The 15990-nt window shown below is 51.5% G+C and overlaps 1 protein-coding gene across 1 annotated transcript; it reads left to right on the top strand.

Annotated features, from left to right (window-relative positions):
* Nucleotides 1-4764: 4764 nt before the first annotated feature.
* Nucleotides 4765-10382, top strand: LOC115641685 (galactoside 2-alpha-L-fucosyltransferase 2-like). Its single transcript, XM_030545015.1, has 2 exons — nucleotides 4765-4899; nucleotides 9323-10382. The coding sequence occupies exons 1-2, from the start codon at nucleotides 4765-4767 to the stop codon at nucleotides 10379-10381; spliced, it is 1194 nt and encodes a 397-aa protein (XP_030400875.1). The 3' UTR covers nucleotide 10382.
* The last annotated feature ends 5608 nt before the right edge of the window (nucleotides 10383-15990 follow it).

Raw genomic sequence — 15990 nt, 5'->3', positions numbered from 1 at the left:
GCCCATCCACTCCCAGTGGAAGGACTTCCCCAACCGGTCCTTGGTTCTGTTCACCCCAGCATGGCCACTGGGATGATCATGGGCTAAGCTTAAGAGCTTCCCCCGGTACTTAGTTGGAACCACCAACTGTTTTTGCGGCTGCCATTCTTCCCGGTGTCCACCAGAAAGAATTTCCTTCTATAAAAGTCCTTGGTCTATAACAAACCGGGATCGATTAGAAGAGCTGAGAGGCGGTGGGGTGCTCCGTGCCACCGCCCAAGCTTTCTGAAGGCTGTCATCTGCTTCCTGCTCAGCCTGGAACTGTTCCCTTGAGGCTGGGGTCACCAGTTCTTCCTCAGACTGTGGACTTGGGCTTGGTCCCTCTGGAAGCGATGTAGGTGATGGGGTTGTTTCCGTTGCTGGTGAACCGCTCTCCGCTGGTGCACCTGAGGGTATTTCAGGCTCTGGCTGAGCCTTTTGGGTATGGCTGTCTGTTGCTTCTGCCAGTTCTGGCTCGCTGGCGCTCTCTGGCGTTGAGTTTGAAGATGTGGTTGCACTTGCTGGTGCTGGTTGCTGTTCCAGTTCCGGGCCTGGGACTGGAGATGCTGTGGCTGTTTCAGTGGTAGGCATGGAATCCGGGTCCACTACCTCTGTCTGGGTCTCTGGTAACACAGACGGGGCCTCTGTGGACGGCTCAGGAACAGGAATGGGTCTGGAAGCTTGCCTGGTTTGGCTACGTGTAACCATTCCCACTCTCTTGGCCCGCCTCACCTGGTTGGCCAAGTCTTCCCCCAGTAGCATGGGGATAGGATAATTGTCATAGACTGCAAAAGTCCACATTCCTGACCAGCCTTTGTACTGGACAGGCAGCTGAGCTGTAGGCAAGTCTACAGCTTGTGACATGAAGGGGTAAATTGTAACTTTGGCCTTTGGGTTGATGAATTTGGGGTCAACGAAGGATTGGTGGATAGCTGACACTTGTGCCCCCGTGTCTCTCCACGCAGTAACCTTCTTTCCGCCCACTCTCAAATTTTCCCTTCGCTCCACGGGTATTTGAGAGGCATCCGGGCCTGGGGATCTTTGGTGTGATGGTGGTGTAATGAATTGCATTCGCATGGTGTTCTTTGGACAGTTGGCCTTGATATGTCCCAGTTCATTACACTTAAAGCATCTTCCATCTGATGGGTCACTGGGCCGAGGTGAGTTACTGGAGACTGGTGAGGTTGAAGGGTAGGGTATCTGTGGCTTTACTTGGGTGGTATGTGGGGTCTTTGGCTGTCCTCGGTTGTAGGGTTTATGGTCTGTGTGCCCCCTGGGGTAATCGTTCCCCTTGACAGTAGCTTTCTTGCTTTCTGCCAGTTCCATCCATTTGGCTCCAATCTCCCCCGCCTCAGCGATATCTTTGGGATTTTTATCTTGTATGTACCGTGTGATGTCTTCAGGAACACCATCCAAGAACTGCTCCATTTGTATGAGGAGGTTCAGTTCTTCCAAGGTTTGAATGTTGTTTCCTGTTAGCCAGGCCTCATAGTTTTTTGCAATGTAGTAGGCGTGTTTGGGAAATGACACCTCTGGTTTCCATTTTTGGGTTCTGAAGCGCCGACGGGCATGATCTGGGGTTATCCCCATCCTGTATCTGGCCTTGGTTTGAAAAAGTTTATAGTCGTTCATTTGCAGCTTAGGCATTTCAGCTGCCACCTCTGCTAAAGGTCCACTGAGTTGTGGCCTTAATTCTACCATGTACTGGTCTTCGGGGATGCTGTACCCAAGACAAGCTCTTTCAAAATTTTCCAAGAAGGCCTCGGTGTCATCACCTGCCTTGTAGGTGGGAAATTTCCTGTGCTGTGGAGCAATAATTGGCGCTGGGTTGTTAGGGTTGGCTGGCACATGCAGCCCAGCTTTTGCCAAATCCAGTTCATGTTTTCTCTGTTTTTCCTTCTCTTCATTTTCTTTTTCCATTTGTTTTTGTTGTTTTTCCATGTCTCGGCGGTGGGCCGCCTCTTCTTCTTCTTGCTTCCTTCTGTGGGCCAACTCATCTTCTGCTTGTTTCCTTCGGTAGGCTACCTCTTCTTCTTCTAGTTTTCTTTTGTGTGCTGCCTCTTGGGCTGCCTGTTCTCTTTGGAAGGCTGCCTGTTCTCTTTGGTAGGCGGCCTCTCTGATCTGTTCTTCTCTTTCTTTCATTTCCATTTGTCGCCTGTGTTCAGCGTCTTTGAATTGCTCTTCGGCCTCAATTTTTGCCTTAGAAGTCATGATTCCTGTTTTCTTGTGTTGGGGTGCCCTCCGGTGTTTCTCTTCTGAACTGCAGGCTCTCTGTTGCCTCCTGAAGTCTGCCTAGCAACAGTGCTTTTTTCCTTTTCTCTCTCTAGCTAATGTTCAATGAAGGGAAACCAGAAAAACCACTTTATTTGCATGCATATAAGTGCTGGTACTTGCCTCCTAATGGGAGGGCTATTGCATGACAAAAGACCCTTAACAGTTTGGTAATGGCTTCTTGCTTATTATGCAAGCCACAAACTGCCAGATAGAGCAGAAAAAAAAATTCTCTCTGGTTCCCTTTTAAAACCAATTGTTTCTCTCTGCTAAAAAGCCCTTAGCAGAGAAAAGAAAAATATAATATTCCTACTGGCTTCTGGATTCTGTCTATCTCCCAACCGCTGCCACCATGTTATAACCTTATTCCCAGATTTGGACCTTAGCGTCCAAAATATGGGGGTTAGCATGAAAGCCTCCAAGCTTAGTTACCAGCTTGGACCTGGTACTTGCTGCCACCACCCAAAAATTAGAGTGTTTTGGGGCACTCTGGTCCCCCTGAAACACCTTCCCTGGGGACCCCAAGACCCAAATCCCTTGAGTCTCACAACAAAGGGAAATAATCCTGTTTCCCTTCCCCCTCCAGGTGCTCCTGGAGAGATACACAGACACAAGCTCTGTGAAACTACACAGAGTGATTCCCCCTCTCCGTTCCCCAGTCCTGGGAACAAAAAGGACTTTCCTATTCCCCAGAGGGAATGCAAAATCAGGCTAGCCAATTCAACACACACAGACCTCCCCTGATTTCTTCCTCCCACCAATTCCCTGGTGAGTACAGACTCAATTTCCCTGAAGTAAAGAAAAACTCCAACAGGTCTTAAAAGAAAGCTTTATATAAAAAAGAAAGAAAAAATACAAATGTTCTCTCTGTATTAAGATGATACAACACAGGGTCAATTGCTTAAAAGAATATTGAATAAACAGCCTTATTCAAAAAGAATACAAATCAAAGCACTCCAGCACTTATATTCATGCAAATACCAAAGAAAAGAAACCATATAACTTACTATCTGATCTCTTTGTCCTTACACTTAGAAACAGAAGATTAGAAAACAGAACTACTTCTCCAAAGCTCAGAGACAGCAGGCAGACAGACAAAAGACTCAGACACACAATTCCCTCCACCCAAAGTTGAAAAAAAATCCGGTTTCCTGATTGGTTCTCTGGTCAGGTGTTTCAGGTGAAAGAGACATTAACCCTTAGCTATCTGTTTATGACAGTACTCATTCCAGATCGCCACATGTTTAACTCCCTGAACTAGACCTTATTTTAAATCAATCAGTCGCAGAGGTTTAGTGTGTTCGTAACAATGTCCATTGCTTTGAGAAAAAGGGAACACGAACTTATCGTGTGTGAGCTCCGTAACAATACACATGTTTAGGAAATTTCACCAACTTTAAAAGAAACGTTTCCAAAGCTTTTAGGCGTAACAAAGGATTTTAGATCTTACTAAGATACTGATTTTGCTGGTGGGTTCTCTTAAAACTAGTTCATTAGAGAGTCAGAAGTAAAGAAAGGGAATCGCTTTGGCCAGCTATCTGGAAGGGAAGGACTGTTGTCCTTTTAAGGGCTCTCTTCAGAGGGAGGAGAGGGGGCGAAGGGATGGACAGAAAGGACAGGAAGACTTGGAAGCACATTTTTTTTTACTATAGTAATTAAAATGTGTATTTTAGCCAAGGGGGGTCTTTTGAAGGATTTATTTTAAAAACTGTATGTCTGAAGATCTAAAGATGATTGTGCATCCAAAAGTCTATGCAATGATTTTTTAGAGTTGTGATTTTATAATCTTCACCAGCTCGCTAATGAAAGATTTTTAAAGCAAATTTTAAAGGAAGGTCCTGTAGAGTAACATGTTCTGCGTAAATATTACAATCCCGCACAACTGTTTTTGTCAGTAAAGTCAGAAACTGACAGTATAAAAATGAATTTGGGGATAAGCTTTCGTGGGCATCTGAAGTGGGTTCTGGCCCATGAAAGCTTATGCCCAAATAAATGTGTTAGTCTGTAAGGTGCCACAAGGACTCCTCGTTGTTTTTGCTGATACAAACTAACAGGGCTAGGAAACCTGCCAGTAGATACCTGGAGTGTTGTGCTGATAGGTCCGGCAGGCTGGAGGTTTTTTCATTTTTAACTGCTAGATCCCCTCCCAAGGAAGACTCATCAGGCTGCAGCAGCCAGCTGTGGGAGCCTGCAGGAAGGGTCAGAGCAGGGATACCCAGTGGTGCCCAGGGCCGCGGTCGCCTACGGCACCAGGATTTGGGAGGACGGCAATTCGGCGACGGGGGGTCCTTCTGCGCTCTGGGTCGGCGGCAGCAATTCTGCAGCGGGTCCTTCACTCGCTCCGGGACCCGCCACTGAAGTACCCCGAAGACCGGCAGCGTGGAATGACCCCCGCCTAGGGCACCAAAAACCCTGGCACCGCTCCTGGTGGTGCCCCAAATTTTCAGGTGCCCTACCCAGCTGCCTATGTGGCCTATGCCTAAGGATGGCCCCGACTGCACTAGTCTCAACCATCGCCAGCGGAAAGGCACCTTCTGTCTGTCCACAGACAAAGAGCCGGAGACATCACCTCCTTTACACATGGCTTGGGAGCTCCTTTCTCGACGGAGGGTACGTCTACCTAGGGTGACCAGATGTCCCGATTTCCTAGGGACAGTCTTGATTTTGGGGTCTGTCTCGTATCTAGGCTCCTATTACCCCCCACCCCCCGTCCCAATTCTTCACACTTGCTGTCTGGGTCACCCTATGTCTACAGTCCCCGCCGCCGTGAGGACGCCATGGTGAGTAGGTCTAAGTACGTCAATCCCCGCCCTCCCCCAGCGCAGACCAGGCCTCAGGCAGCTCCCACCATGGACAAGTCAATACCCCCAACGGACATGGGTGCCTTCCCTGCAGTGTCCCGCTTCTCCGCGCTGGTCAGGTCTAGGGACAAGCCTCGTCCACTCTCCTGGAAAAGCAGCCGCCCACAGGGCTGCTCAGGTCAGGGGGTCGCAAAGTGGGGTGCAGGAGGTTATTACCTGTCAGCCTCCACCCCTGCTCCCCACTCTGAGCCGCTTCCAGCAAATCGCAGTTACCCTTTTCCAGGTTCACTTTTACAAGCTGTACAAGCCACCAATCTGCCACCCACCAAAAACCTGTCTTTTCCTTCCTCAGCTCGGGCTTCGGCTGGAGGAGTGAAGTTCTGGAACAGCCTTCCAAGGGGAGCAGTGGGGGCAAAAAAACATGCCTGGCTTCAAGACTGAGCTTGATACGTTTATGGAGGGGATGGTATGATGGGATAGCCTGATTTTGGCAATTAACTGGGATCTGAGTTACTCCAGAGAATTCTTTCCTGGGTGCTGCTGGGTGAGTCTTGCCCACATGCTCAGGGTTTAGCTGGTCGCCATATTTGGGATCGGGAAGGAATTTTCCTCCAGGGCAGATTGGCAGAGGCCCTGGGGGTTTTCACCTTCCTCTGCAGCGTGGGGCACGGGTCACTTGCTGGAGGATTCTCTGCACCTTGAGGTCTTTAAACCACAATTTGAGGACTTCAGCAACTCAGATACAGGTCAGGGGTAGGTAGGTGGGTAGGTGAGATTCTGTAGCCTGCGTTGTGCTGGTCCCTGCTGACCTTAGTCTATGATTCAACCCGACCATCCACTTTAATCTGCTCTTGAGAAACGTTTTCCTGACCAACGAGTTCCTTCTGTGCCTGATCTAATTCCTGATTCACTTCGGAGGGCACTATTTCTCATCTAGACGCGATATATCGATCCCCGAACGCGCTCCCATCGACTCCGGAACTCCACCAGCGCGAACGGCGGTGGGGAGTCGACAGGGGGAGCCGTGGACGTCGATCCCACGCCGTGAGGATGAGAGGTAAATCGATCTAAGATACTTCGAAGTCAGCTACGCTATTCAGGTAGCTGAAGTTGCATATCTTAGATCGATCCCCCCCCCGCCCCGTGTAGACCAGCCCTGAGACATTAGACCAGGGGTAACCAACCTATGGCACAGGTGCCAAAGGCGGCACGTGAGCTGATTTTCAGTGGCACTCACACTGCCCGGGTCCTGGCCACTGGCCCGGGGGGCTCTGCATTTTAATTTAATTTTAAATGAAGCTTCTTAAACATTTTAAAAACCTTATTTACTTTACATACAACAATAGTTTAGTTATATATTACAGACCTATAGAAAGAGACCTTCTCAAAACATTCAGATGTATGACCGGCACGCGAACCCTTAAATCAGAGTGAATGAATGAAGACTCGGCTCAGCACTTCTGAAAGGCTGCTGACGCCTGCACCAGACAGACCCCTGGACACTTCATTCACAGACATGTGGCTATGTGCCACCTTTCCCAGGGTAGTCACCCTCTCCCTGGCCAGAGCAAAACCGGTTAAACACGGACAGCTGCTCAGAGCTGTACAACTTACCAACATGGTTAGAAACTGGCCTTCCAAGGGGATACAGTTTCTGCTTTTCTTCCCCTGCTTTTTTGACTTGGAGCTGAGGTCTGGCAGTTTCTTCTCACATCTGGCGAACCCTCTCCCCATCAGCCAGCAGCTCAATACACTCCCTCCAAGCCCCTTCCTCTCTTCCATCAGCCTCCTTCTGCAGCCGGACCATGGCCTGCTTCTCGCTTATTCGAAATTCTGCCCGTTCTTGTCCGTGTTCACAGTGCAGGCTGTCTCTCTGGGCATGCGGTTTCATTGCTTCTGCTGATGCTTTCTGGCTCATGGTCACTGCTCTTTAACCAGCAAAACTCTCTCAAGAGCAAACTTCAAATTTGGATAGCCCGGGGTTCCGACCCAAAGCTAAATTGTCCCGGTTCTGTGGATCCAAGCACAATTACGCTACTATAATGATGCTGGCTTTGGTGGGACCCGACTGAGAGAGCCAATTCAGGACAAATTTCTGAAAGCACAGCAGTCACCGCCCAAGGCTGGGGTTCCTTCGCGCACCACGGCAAACCAAACCAGCCAGCCAGAGGGGACTTCAGTCTCACCCCACCGGCTAACCACAAGTCACACAAGCAATTCCCACAGACACTCGCATTTTCCAGTATCACCACCAGTGCCACTTGTTATGGGGATGAATGGATATGAATACCAATACCCCAGTAAAAGAAAAAGGTGGTCCCGATCCATCCATCCATGCCCCTATCTACCCTTCTCCCCATCCGTCCATCCACTCCTCCATCCCCCATCTATCCTTCTCCCCATCCATCCATCCTCCTATCCTCCATCTACCCTTATCCCCATCCATCCATCCACCCATCTACCCTTCTCCCCATCCGTCCATCCTCCATCTACCCTTCTCCCCATTCATCTCTCATCTACCCTTCTCCCCATCCATCCATCCATCCATACCCCATCTACCCTTCTCCCCATCCGTCCATCCATCCCCCATCTACCCTTCTCCTCATCCATCCATCCTCCCATCCCCCATCTAACCTTCTCCCCATCCATCCATCCATCCATGCCCCATCTACTCTTCTCCCCAGCCGTCCATCCATCCATCCCCCATCTATCCTTCTCCTCATCCATCCATCCATCCTCCTATCCCCCATCTACCCTTCTCCTCATCCATCCATCCATCCCCAATCTACCCTTCTCCCCATCCGTCCATCATCCCATCCCCCATCTACCCTTCTCCCCATCCATCCATCCATCTGTCCATCCCATATCTACCTTTCTCCCCATCCATCCATCGATCCATTCCCCATCTACCCATCCATCCATCCATCCTCCCATCACCCATCTACCCTTCTCTTCATCCATGCATGCATGCATCCATCTGTCCATCCCCCATCTACCCTTCACCCCATCCATCCATCCTCCATCTACCCTTTTCCCCATCCATCCCTCTATCCATCCATCAACCCGTCTCCCCATCCATCTATCCTCCCATCTCCCATCTACCCTTCTCCCCTTGACTCCATCCTTCCCCATGCCGATTGCCAGGAACCAAACTCTAAATCATTCCCAAGCTTGACTGCAGAGGATTATCCGGGGCTGAGACAGCCATAGTTGCCTGATTGTCCATTCCCGTCCCATCACAGTCATTTTGGGCATGAACGGGTGGCCCCAGGTTGAGGAGCAGGACACAAGAGATGGAGAAAGGGGATGAGGGATAGTTCAGTGGTTTGAGCATTGGCCTACTAAGCCCAGGGTTGTGAGTTCAATCCTTGAGGGGGCCATTTAGAGAACTGGGGTTTAAAAAAAGCCAACAAAACACAACTGGGGATTTGTCCTGCTTGAGGGGGGGTTGGACTAGATACCTCCTGAGGTCCCTTCCAACCCTGATCTTCTGTGATTCTATGAATGTTAGGGGGAGGCGTCTGAGCTGGGCTTTCCCCATGGAACTTCTCCTCTGGAGAGCTCTGGGTTCCTTCCCTTGGTGGGGGAACGCTGTGGGGAAGGAAGAGTAGGCAGAGCAGTGGGAGGGTGAAGCTGGCTCCACTGCTCAACCCCACAAATATGGCCCTGGTGAGACCCAGATATATCCCTGACGGTTCTGCTCTGCCAGTGCCGGGGGGCACTCAGAGGTGATGGGCCCTGGGCAGTCAGCCCCTTGTTGGGCTGCAGGATCATGGAATATGTTATGTTTTCTAGACACCAGTATCTTCATAATGGCTTGTGGGGCTGAGCTGGTCCCCCCCTGCCATCTTGTTTGGGTTTTACCATTGGCCTCCAGGCCTGCTATGATCCCCCAGCCACACACCTCACAGCCACCCAGCAGCATCACCCTCTTCTGACCCATCCAGGCTGACACCCACCCAACCTGCCCATCCACCCCCGACTTCCCCTCCACTCAAACCATCTTCTCATTCTTCCAGCCACCCTGTCAACCTTCCCATCCATCAACCACTCACCCTCCCTCCTTTCCCATCTGTCCAGCCTTCTCCTCACGTTCCCAATCACTCTTTCACATCGCTCCCACCACCCTCCAATGCCCTTATCCCGGCAGGAGCTGGTCATTGTGCTTGTGGTGCAGATAAGAAATAGACCCATTGTGGCAGGTCTGTAATTCTTGCTCTGTCTCCCCTCAGGCCAGGGTCGTGCCCCTGCTGCTTCTTGGAGCCATGAAATCCCTGATCTTTTGGGTCTGTGTCCGACAAGTCCTCTTTATCTTCCTGTACCTGTTGACTGTTCTGGGCATCACTCTCTTCCTACAGCTGCAGAGTCAGTCCCCCAGCCAGGGGCAGAGGATCTCCTCTTCCAGTGACCAACAGCAACTCTCACCCACAGATCAGGGCATATGGACCGTGAACTCCATCGGGCGCCTGGGGAACCAGATGGGGGAATACGCCACCCTCTACGCCCTGGCCAAGATGAACAGGCGCCAGGCCTACATCCTCCCAGAGATGCACCAGCAGCTGGCACCGCTCTTCCGCATCACCCTGCCCGTGCTCTCCAGCAACATGGTCCAGAACATCCCATGGAAGGATTATGAGCTCCACGACTGGATGTCGGAGGAGTACAGGCACATCGAGGGGAAATACGTCCGGCTGACGGGCTACCCCTGCTCCTGGACCTTCTACCACCACCTCCGGCAGGAGATCCTCCAGGAATTCTCTTTCCACAACCACGTCAAGGAGGAGGCCAACCAGTACCTGGCCGGGCTGCGCGGGCAGCGCCGGAATGTGACCTATGTGGGAGTCCACATCCGGAGTGGGGACTACATCTGGGTGATGCCCCAGGTCTGGAAGGGGGTTGTGGCAGACAAGGCCTACCTGGAGAAGGCCATGGGCTACTTCCGGGCCAAGTACCAGGAGCCGGTCTTCGTGGTGACCAGCAACGGGATGGACTGGTGCCGGGAGAACATCGACGCCTCGCGGGGGGACGTGTATTTCTCAGGGGAAGGGAAAGAGTCATCACCAGGGAGGGACTTTGCTCTTTTGGCCCATTGCAACCACACAATCATGACCATTGGGACGTTCGGCATTTGGGCCGGTTACCTGGCTGGGGGGGAGACCGTCTACTTGGCCAACTACACCCTCCCCGACTCTCCCTTCCTCAAGATCTTCAAGCCTGAGGCCGCCTTCCTGCCCGAGTGGATCGGGATCAACGCTGATCTCTCCCCCCTGCAGAGTGAGACATCTGGCTAAAGGAGCTGTGCCGGTGGCTATGGGCTGCAAATGGGATCCACCCGCCCGGATGGGCTACTATGGTGAGATGGGCGGAGATTGGAGCTGGGCTGGCAGGGTTCAGAGCCCATACAGAGGAGCCAATGACCTACATCGGATGACTTCTCATAGGAGCGTCCGGAGTGATGGAGCCAACCAGGGCTGGTGGAAGCACTAGGCAGGTTAGGCAGCCGTCTAGGGCGCCAAGATCTGAGGGGTGCTGAGAAGCTGGTGCCTAAAAATAGATGCAGGCTCAGGCTGCAGATTGCGGACTGTAGGGAGGACCTAGATAAGAACCACGCTCCCAATGACCCTCTGCTGGGGCTGAGCTGTGCTGGCAACGCTGTGCAGCTGGGGCCGGCTTGCACATGGCATGCTCCTCGGAGCAGGTTTTCCAGGGCAGAGGCTCTGCTCCCTGGGGAGAGAAGGGACGGAGGCCGCGGCTGGCAGCTCTTGCGTGGAGGGGCGGCTAAGCTGCTAATTTAACCCACCTTCCTGTGCACCTCCCTCACCTGACCCGAACCCCCACTGACCTGAACCCAGTCTGCTCCCCTCCCCCACCTAACCCGATACCCCAGTATGACAGAGTATCTGCCATTCTAATTTTATAAATTGTATTAATAACAATAATTCAGTATTATAAAGGTAGAATAAAATGTAGTAGATTTTGATATGAACTAAGGAAGGAAGGAAGCACAGGTGACCCAAAAGGCTGTATTTCTGATTACAATCAATGTTGCTTAATTTTCAGGCAAAGTCATCCTGATCTCTTACTCAATGTTCACGTCACCTAGGGAAAGACATGCAGAATGAACTTATTCACTTCTATCCCAAGCCATTCAACAAAAAATCCCAGCATCTGCTCACGCCGCAAAATACTTTTCAATCATTCTAGAGTGTGCACCAGATGCAGGCCACGCTGACCAAATGACCATAATCATTCGGTCTGTGAATAGGCCTTCTTCAGAGACGGAGAATGGGACTGAACCAGTATTCATAAAGGAACATTTCTTGGGATTTGTGTCACTTATGGGGACAACTGGAGCTGGTATGACAGAAACGATTCTTTACCAGTTCGAAGAGATGTCACTGCCTACAGAAAACTTGCGTAGTCAAGGGTACAATAACGGGAGCAGTATGAAAGAGAAAGAAAATGGAGCCTTTTTCGTTCCTTGCAGTGCACAGTCATTGAATTTGGTTGTTAACGATGCTCCAACGTGTTGCTTGGAGGCAACTGCCTTCTTTGATTTAGTTCAATGTGTGTATGTGTATTTCTCAGCTTCTACACGTCGCTGGAAAGTTCTAACACGCCACGTATCTAATCTCACCATTAAACCATTGAGTGAAACAAGATGGGAGAGTCGAATTGATGCCTTGAAACCTCTTCGCTATCAGCTTGGTGACATCTCTGATGCTCTGGTAGACATCCATGATGACACGACTCTGACAGCATCATCTAGCAACACGGCACGAGTTGCTGCAAAGGATCGTGCAAAAGCCATTTCTAGTTTCAAGTTTCTTGTTTCTCTTGTTGTGTGATATGACATATTGTTTGAGATCAACATGACTGAAGTTGAAAGAATTCGACATCAGTGACGCTATTAATCAACTCGGAGAAACAAAGAGAAGTTTCTTGTAGGCCGCAGAAGTGACGCAGACTTTGAGAAAACGTTGGCAGATGCAGGTGAACTGGCTGAGGAGTGGGATGTACCGGCAATTTTTGACCCAGATCCAATCCATATTAGAAAGAAGAGGAAGCAGTTCACGTATGAAGCAGATGACAAACCTATTTATAATCCGAAAGAAAAATTCAAAGTGAACTCTTACTTTGCAGTCATTGACACAGCAATACAGTCAGTTGAAGAAAGATTCACACTGATGCAGCAAATTAGTTCAGTATTTGGCTTCCTATATGACGCTGACATTTCGCAAAATACGACGCCGAAGCAAATGGTGGAACATTGCTTGAATCTGGAGCAAGCTTTGCAACATGGTGAATCCAAAGACATCCATGCCTTTGACTTGTGCAATGAATTGCAAGGTATTGCACGACGAGTCCAAAAGAGTGCATCCCCGCAAGATGTATTGAACTTCAGATGCACAAATAAACTGAAAAAGCAGCGAAGAATCCTGTGGCACCTTATAGACTAACAGAAGTTTTGGAGCATGAGCTTTTGTGGGTGAATACCCACTTCCTCAGATGCATGTAGTGGAAATTTCCAGGGGCAGGTATATATATGCAAGCAAACTAGAGATAACGAGGTCAGTTCAATCAGGGAGGATGAGGCCCTGTTCTAGCAGTTGAGGTGTGAAAACCAAGAGAGGAGAAACTGGTTCTGTAGTTGGCAAGCCATTCACAGTCTTTGTTCAATCCTGAGCTAATGGTGTCAAATTTGCAGATGAACTGAAGCTCAGCAGTTTCTCTTTAAAGTCTGGTCCTGAAGTTTTTTTGCTGCAGGATGGCCACCTTAAGGTCTGCTATAGTGTGGCCAGGGAGGTTGAAGTACTCTCCTACAGGTTTTTGTATATTGCCATTCCTAATGTCTGATTTGTGTCCATTTATCCTTTTCCGTAGAGACTATCCAGTTTGGCTGATGTACATAGCAGAGGGGCATTGCTGGCATATGATGGCGTATATTACATTGGTGGACATGCAGGTGAATGAACTGGTGATGGAGTGGCTGATCTGGTTAGGTCCTGTGATGGTGTCGCTGGTGTAGATATGTGGGCAGAGTTGGCATCGAGGTTTGTTGCATGGATTGGTTCCTGAGCTAGAGTTACTATGGTGCGGTGTGCAGTTACTGGTGAGAATATGTTTCAGGTTGGCAGGTTGTCTGAGAGATAGTGTCCCCAACACAGGTATTGCTCTCTGCGTCCTCTTGACTCCCTCAGTTTCTGTGGTCAGTGGTGAGCGAGGCTTCTCGACGCTCAAGTTGATAAAAACTTACATTCGAACACCAGTGTTGCAGCAAAGACCTGCTGGGCTCCCTTCCTTGTCCATGGAACACGACGTTGCCCGCAGCATTGACCTGGAGGAACTTGTTTCTAAATGTGCTAAACTGAAAGCCTGGGAAAATAAATTCTAATGTGTGACTCTGTGACCGTGTATTGTGTATCAGGCAAGTGATTTATTTTCAGATCCAGGCTGTGTTGTGCAAAGTGAAAACAATAGCAGTGTCAACGCTGTCAGGTGATTCATTTATTTTCCTTAAATATGAAGACCAAATAATGAAATTAATACATTTTCAAGCCGAACGTGTATTAATTCTAATGAACAAGGCACGTTAGGCAGCGTTCATTTTTGTAAGTTTTTAATAAGCGATGCGAGGGGGTTGGGGGGAGGGCAAGGTGGAAGTTCCGCTGAGGAGCAAAATATCCTTGCACCGGCCCTGTCTACAGGGTGCATCCACGAATCATCCTTTGCTGCCACGTTGTCACGGACTCACGGGTCGTGCCCACTCGTGACCCCGTGCAGTCCGTGGGGGGTGCCCCTTTCAGTGTGACAGCCCTTCTCGGGGGGCCACTCTCTCTCGGGTCAGGCTCCTCCACCTCCTGGAGCGGCACCGCTCTAAGCCTTAGCACGTCTGTCTCTGCAGTGGGCCCCCTAGGGGAATCCCCTCGCTCTGGACCCCCCAGGCCTCCGCCCCCCAAAGGAGCCGATCCCCCCTGTTCTCTAGCCTGGAGCGACTCTCCGCCGCATAACACAGGAGGGTTATTGGGGGTTGAACCCAGCACAGGAAACTCTCCAGCCTCAGGCCTGGCATCCCTCAGCCCAGCACATCCCAGTCTCCCTGCACCCAGGTGGGCTCTGCCTGCTCTCCCTCTCCAGCCCCGAGCCCCCTCTGCTTCCCAGCTAGGCCTCCGTTATCCCCAAGCCCCCTCTGTCCATTGTCTTCTCTCCAGGGAAACAGGGTGGCCTAGGTCTCCTCTCCTCTCCCATTCTCTGGCCCCTCTGACTGGACCCGGCTGGTCAGGTCACCGGGGTCCTGTCCCCATAGCCCATTGTCCTCTCCCCGGCCAGAACCGACTGCGACTCCTGAGCTGGATCTCTGGGTCACCAGTCGCTGGGGTCTCCATCCTCCAGGCCATTGGCCGGGGTCCCAAGTTCCCTCTCTGGTCCTCTGTACCCACAAACTTCCTCTCCCCTCCCCTCGTTAAACCCGTATCACCCAGGGAAACTGAGTCCCACCCCCTCGGCATGGAACCCACTGGAAAACACGGAAAAACCAAGAAACCCCTCCCACTTCATCACAATATGGCAATAAAGATTGTCCCCTTTCTGTCTTAAGACAGGCGTTGGGCCCTGGGAAGGGAGGTGGAAGGACGTCAGATCTTATACTGACACGGGCCAGCTTTTCACAGACTCAAGGCTGGATCTGTAGGAAGAACTTTTCCCTACAGGAGAAGCACAATAGGAACAGGGATCCTTTGTTCAGTCTGAAGCACCGGATGAAAAATTATGATTCAGTTATTGCCTCAACATCCGGCATTTCCACTGAGCAAGCACATCTCAGCAACGGCTGTTATCTTGTTTACCCCAGCTCGGCCTCTGCTGTCTTGACCAAACTCTGGACTTTGGGTCTAAGAAAGAGCTGGCACAATCCATATACCAGGTTGTTATATAAAATACACATGGATTTTAACCCTTCACCCGGGCTTCCCGCAGCCCTACTGGTGCCCCTCACTCCCAACTCGCAGCCCCCTGCTAGCCCAGCCCTGCCCCCCCCCACAAGCCCTGCTAGTGCCCCTCACTCCTGATTCGCAGCCCTCTGCTAGCCCAGCCCTGCCCCCCCCCCACAAGCCCTGCCAGTGCCCATCACTCCCGACTCGCAGCCCCCTGCTAGCCCAGCCCTGGGCTCCCTCCAGCCCTGCCGGTGCCCCTCACTCCCGACCTGCAGCCCCTGCTAGCCCAGCCCTGGGCCCCACCCCCAGGCCCCACCCCCAAGCCCTGCCGGTGCCCCTCACTCCTGACTCGCAGCCCCCTGCTAGCCCAGCCCTGGGCTCCCCCTAGCCCCGCCGGTGCCCCTCACTCCCGACTCGCAGCCCCTGCTAGCCCAGCCCAGCCCTGACCCCATTTCCCACCTGGGGTGGGGGTGAGATCAGATTGACACATGGGGCGGGGTGGGGGGCGCTGAGTTCAGGACGCTCCAGCTGGTAACCTGGGTTGGGGGTTGCCATGGAGGGGGGGGACACTGACCCCTAGTGGCCAAAGTGACCAAGCTCTATCCAGCTCCACCCCCTGCAGTCATCTGTCATCTTGCTACTCCCATAGCCCCCCCATACCCCGATAGCCCCATTAGCTACCCCCAGAGCCATTATTCCCATAGTCTCCACTAGCTACCCCCATAGCCCCCCCAAAAACCCCATAGCTCCCCAGCTAGCCCCAAACTCCCTTTTCCATCCCCGGACTTTGAGTCAACCCAGGAATCACAGCCCTCCCCCCACAGAGACCAGGCCGCTCAGGCTGCCTTTGGCCCACACAGCAGTTTATTCTGAAGCCATCGGCCACGGACCCCATGCAAAATAGCCAGTCCTGGAGCAATGCCCCAGTAAATAACAGGAACTGTCTGAATCGGCCCTTCAATGGCGCT

Source organism: Gopherus evgoodei, unplaced genomic scaffold (assembly GCF_007399415.2).
Source record: "Gopherus evgoodei ecotype Sinaloan lineage unplaced genomic scaffold, rGopEvg1_v1.p scaffold_35_arrow_ctg1, whole genome shotgun sequence".
NCBI lineage: Eukaryota > Metazoa > Chordata > Testudines > Testudinidae > Gopherus > Gopherus evgoodei.
This window is presented reverse-complemented; position numbering and strand designations above follow the sequence as displayed.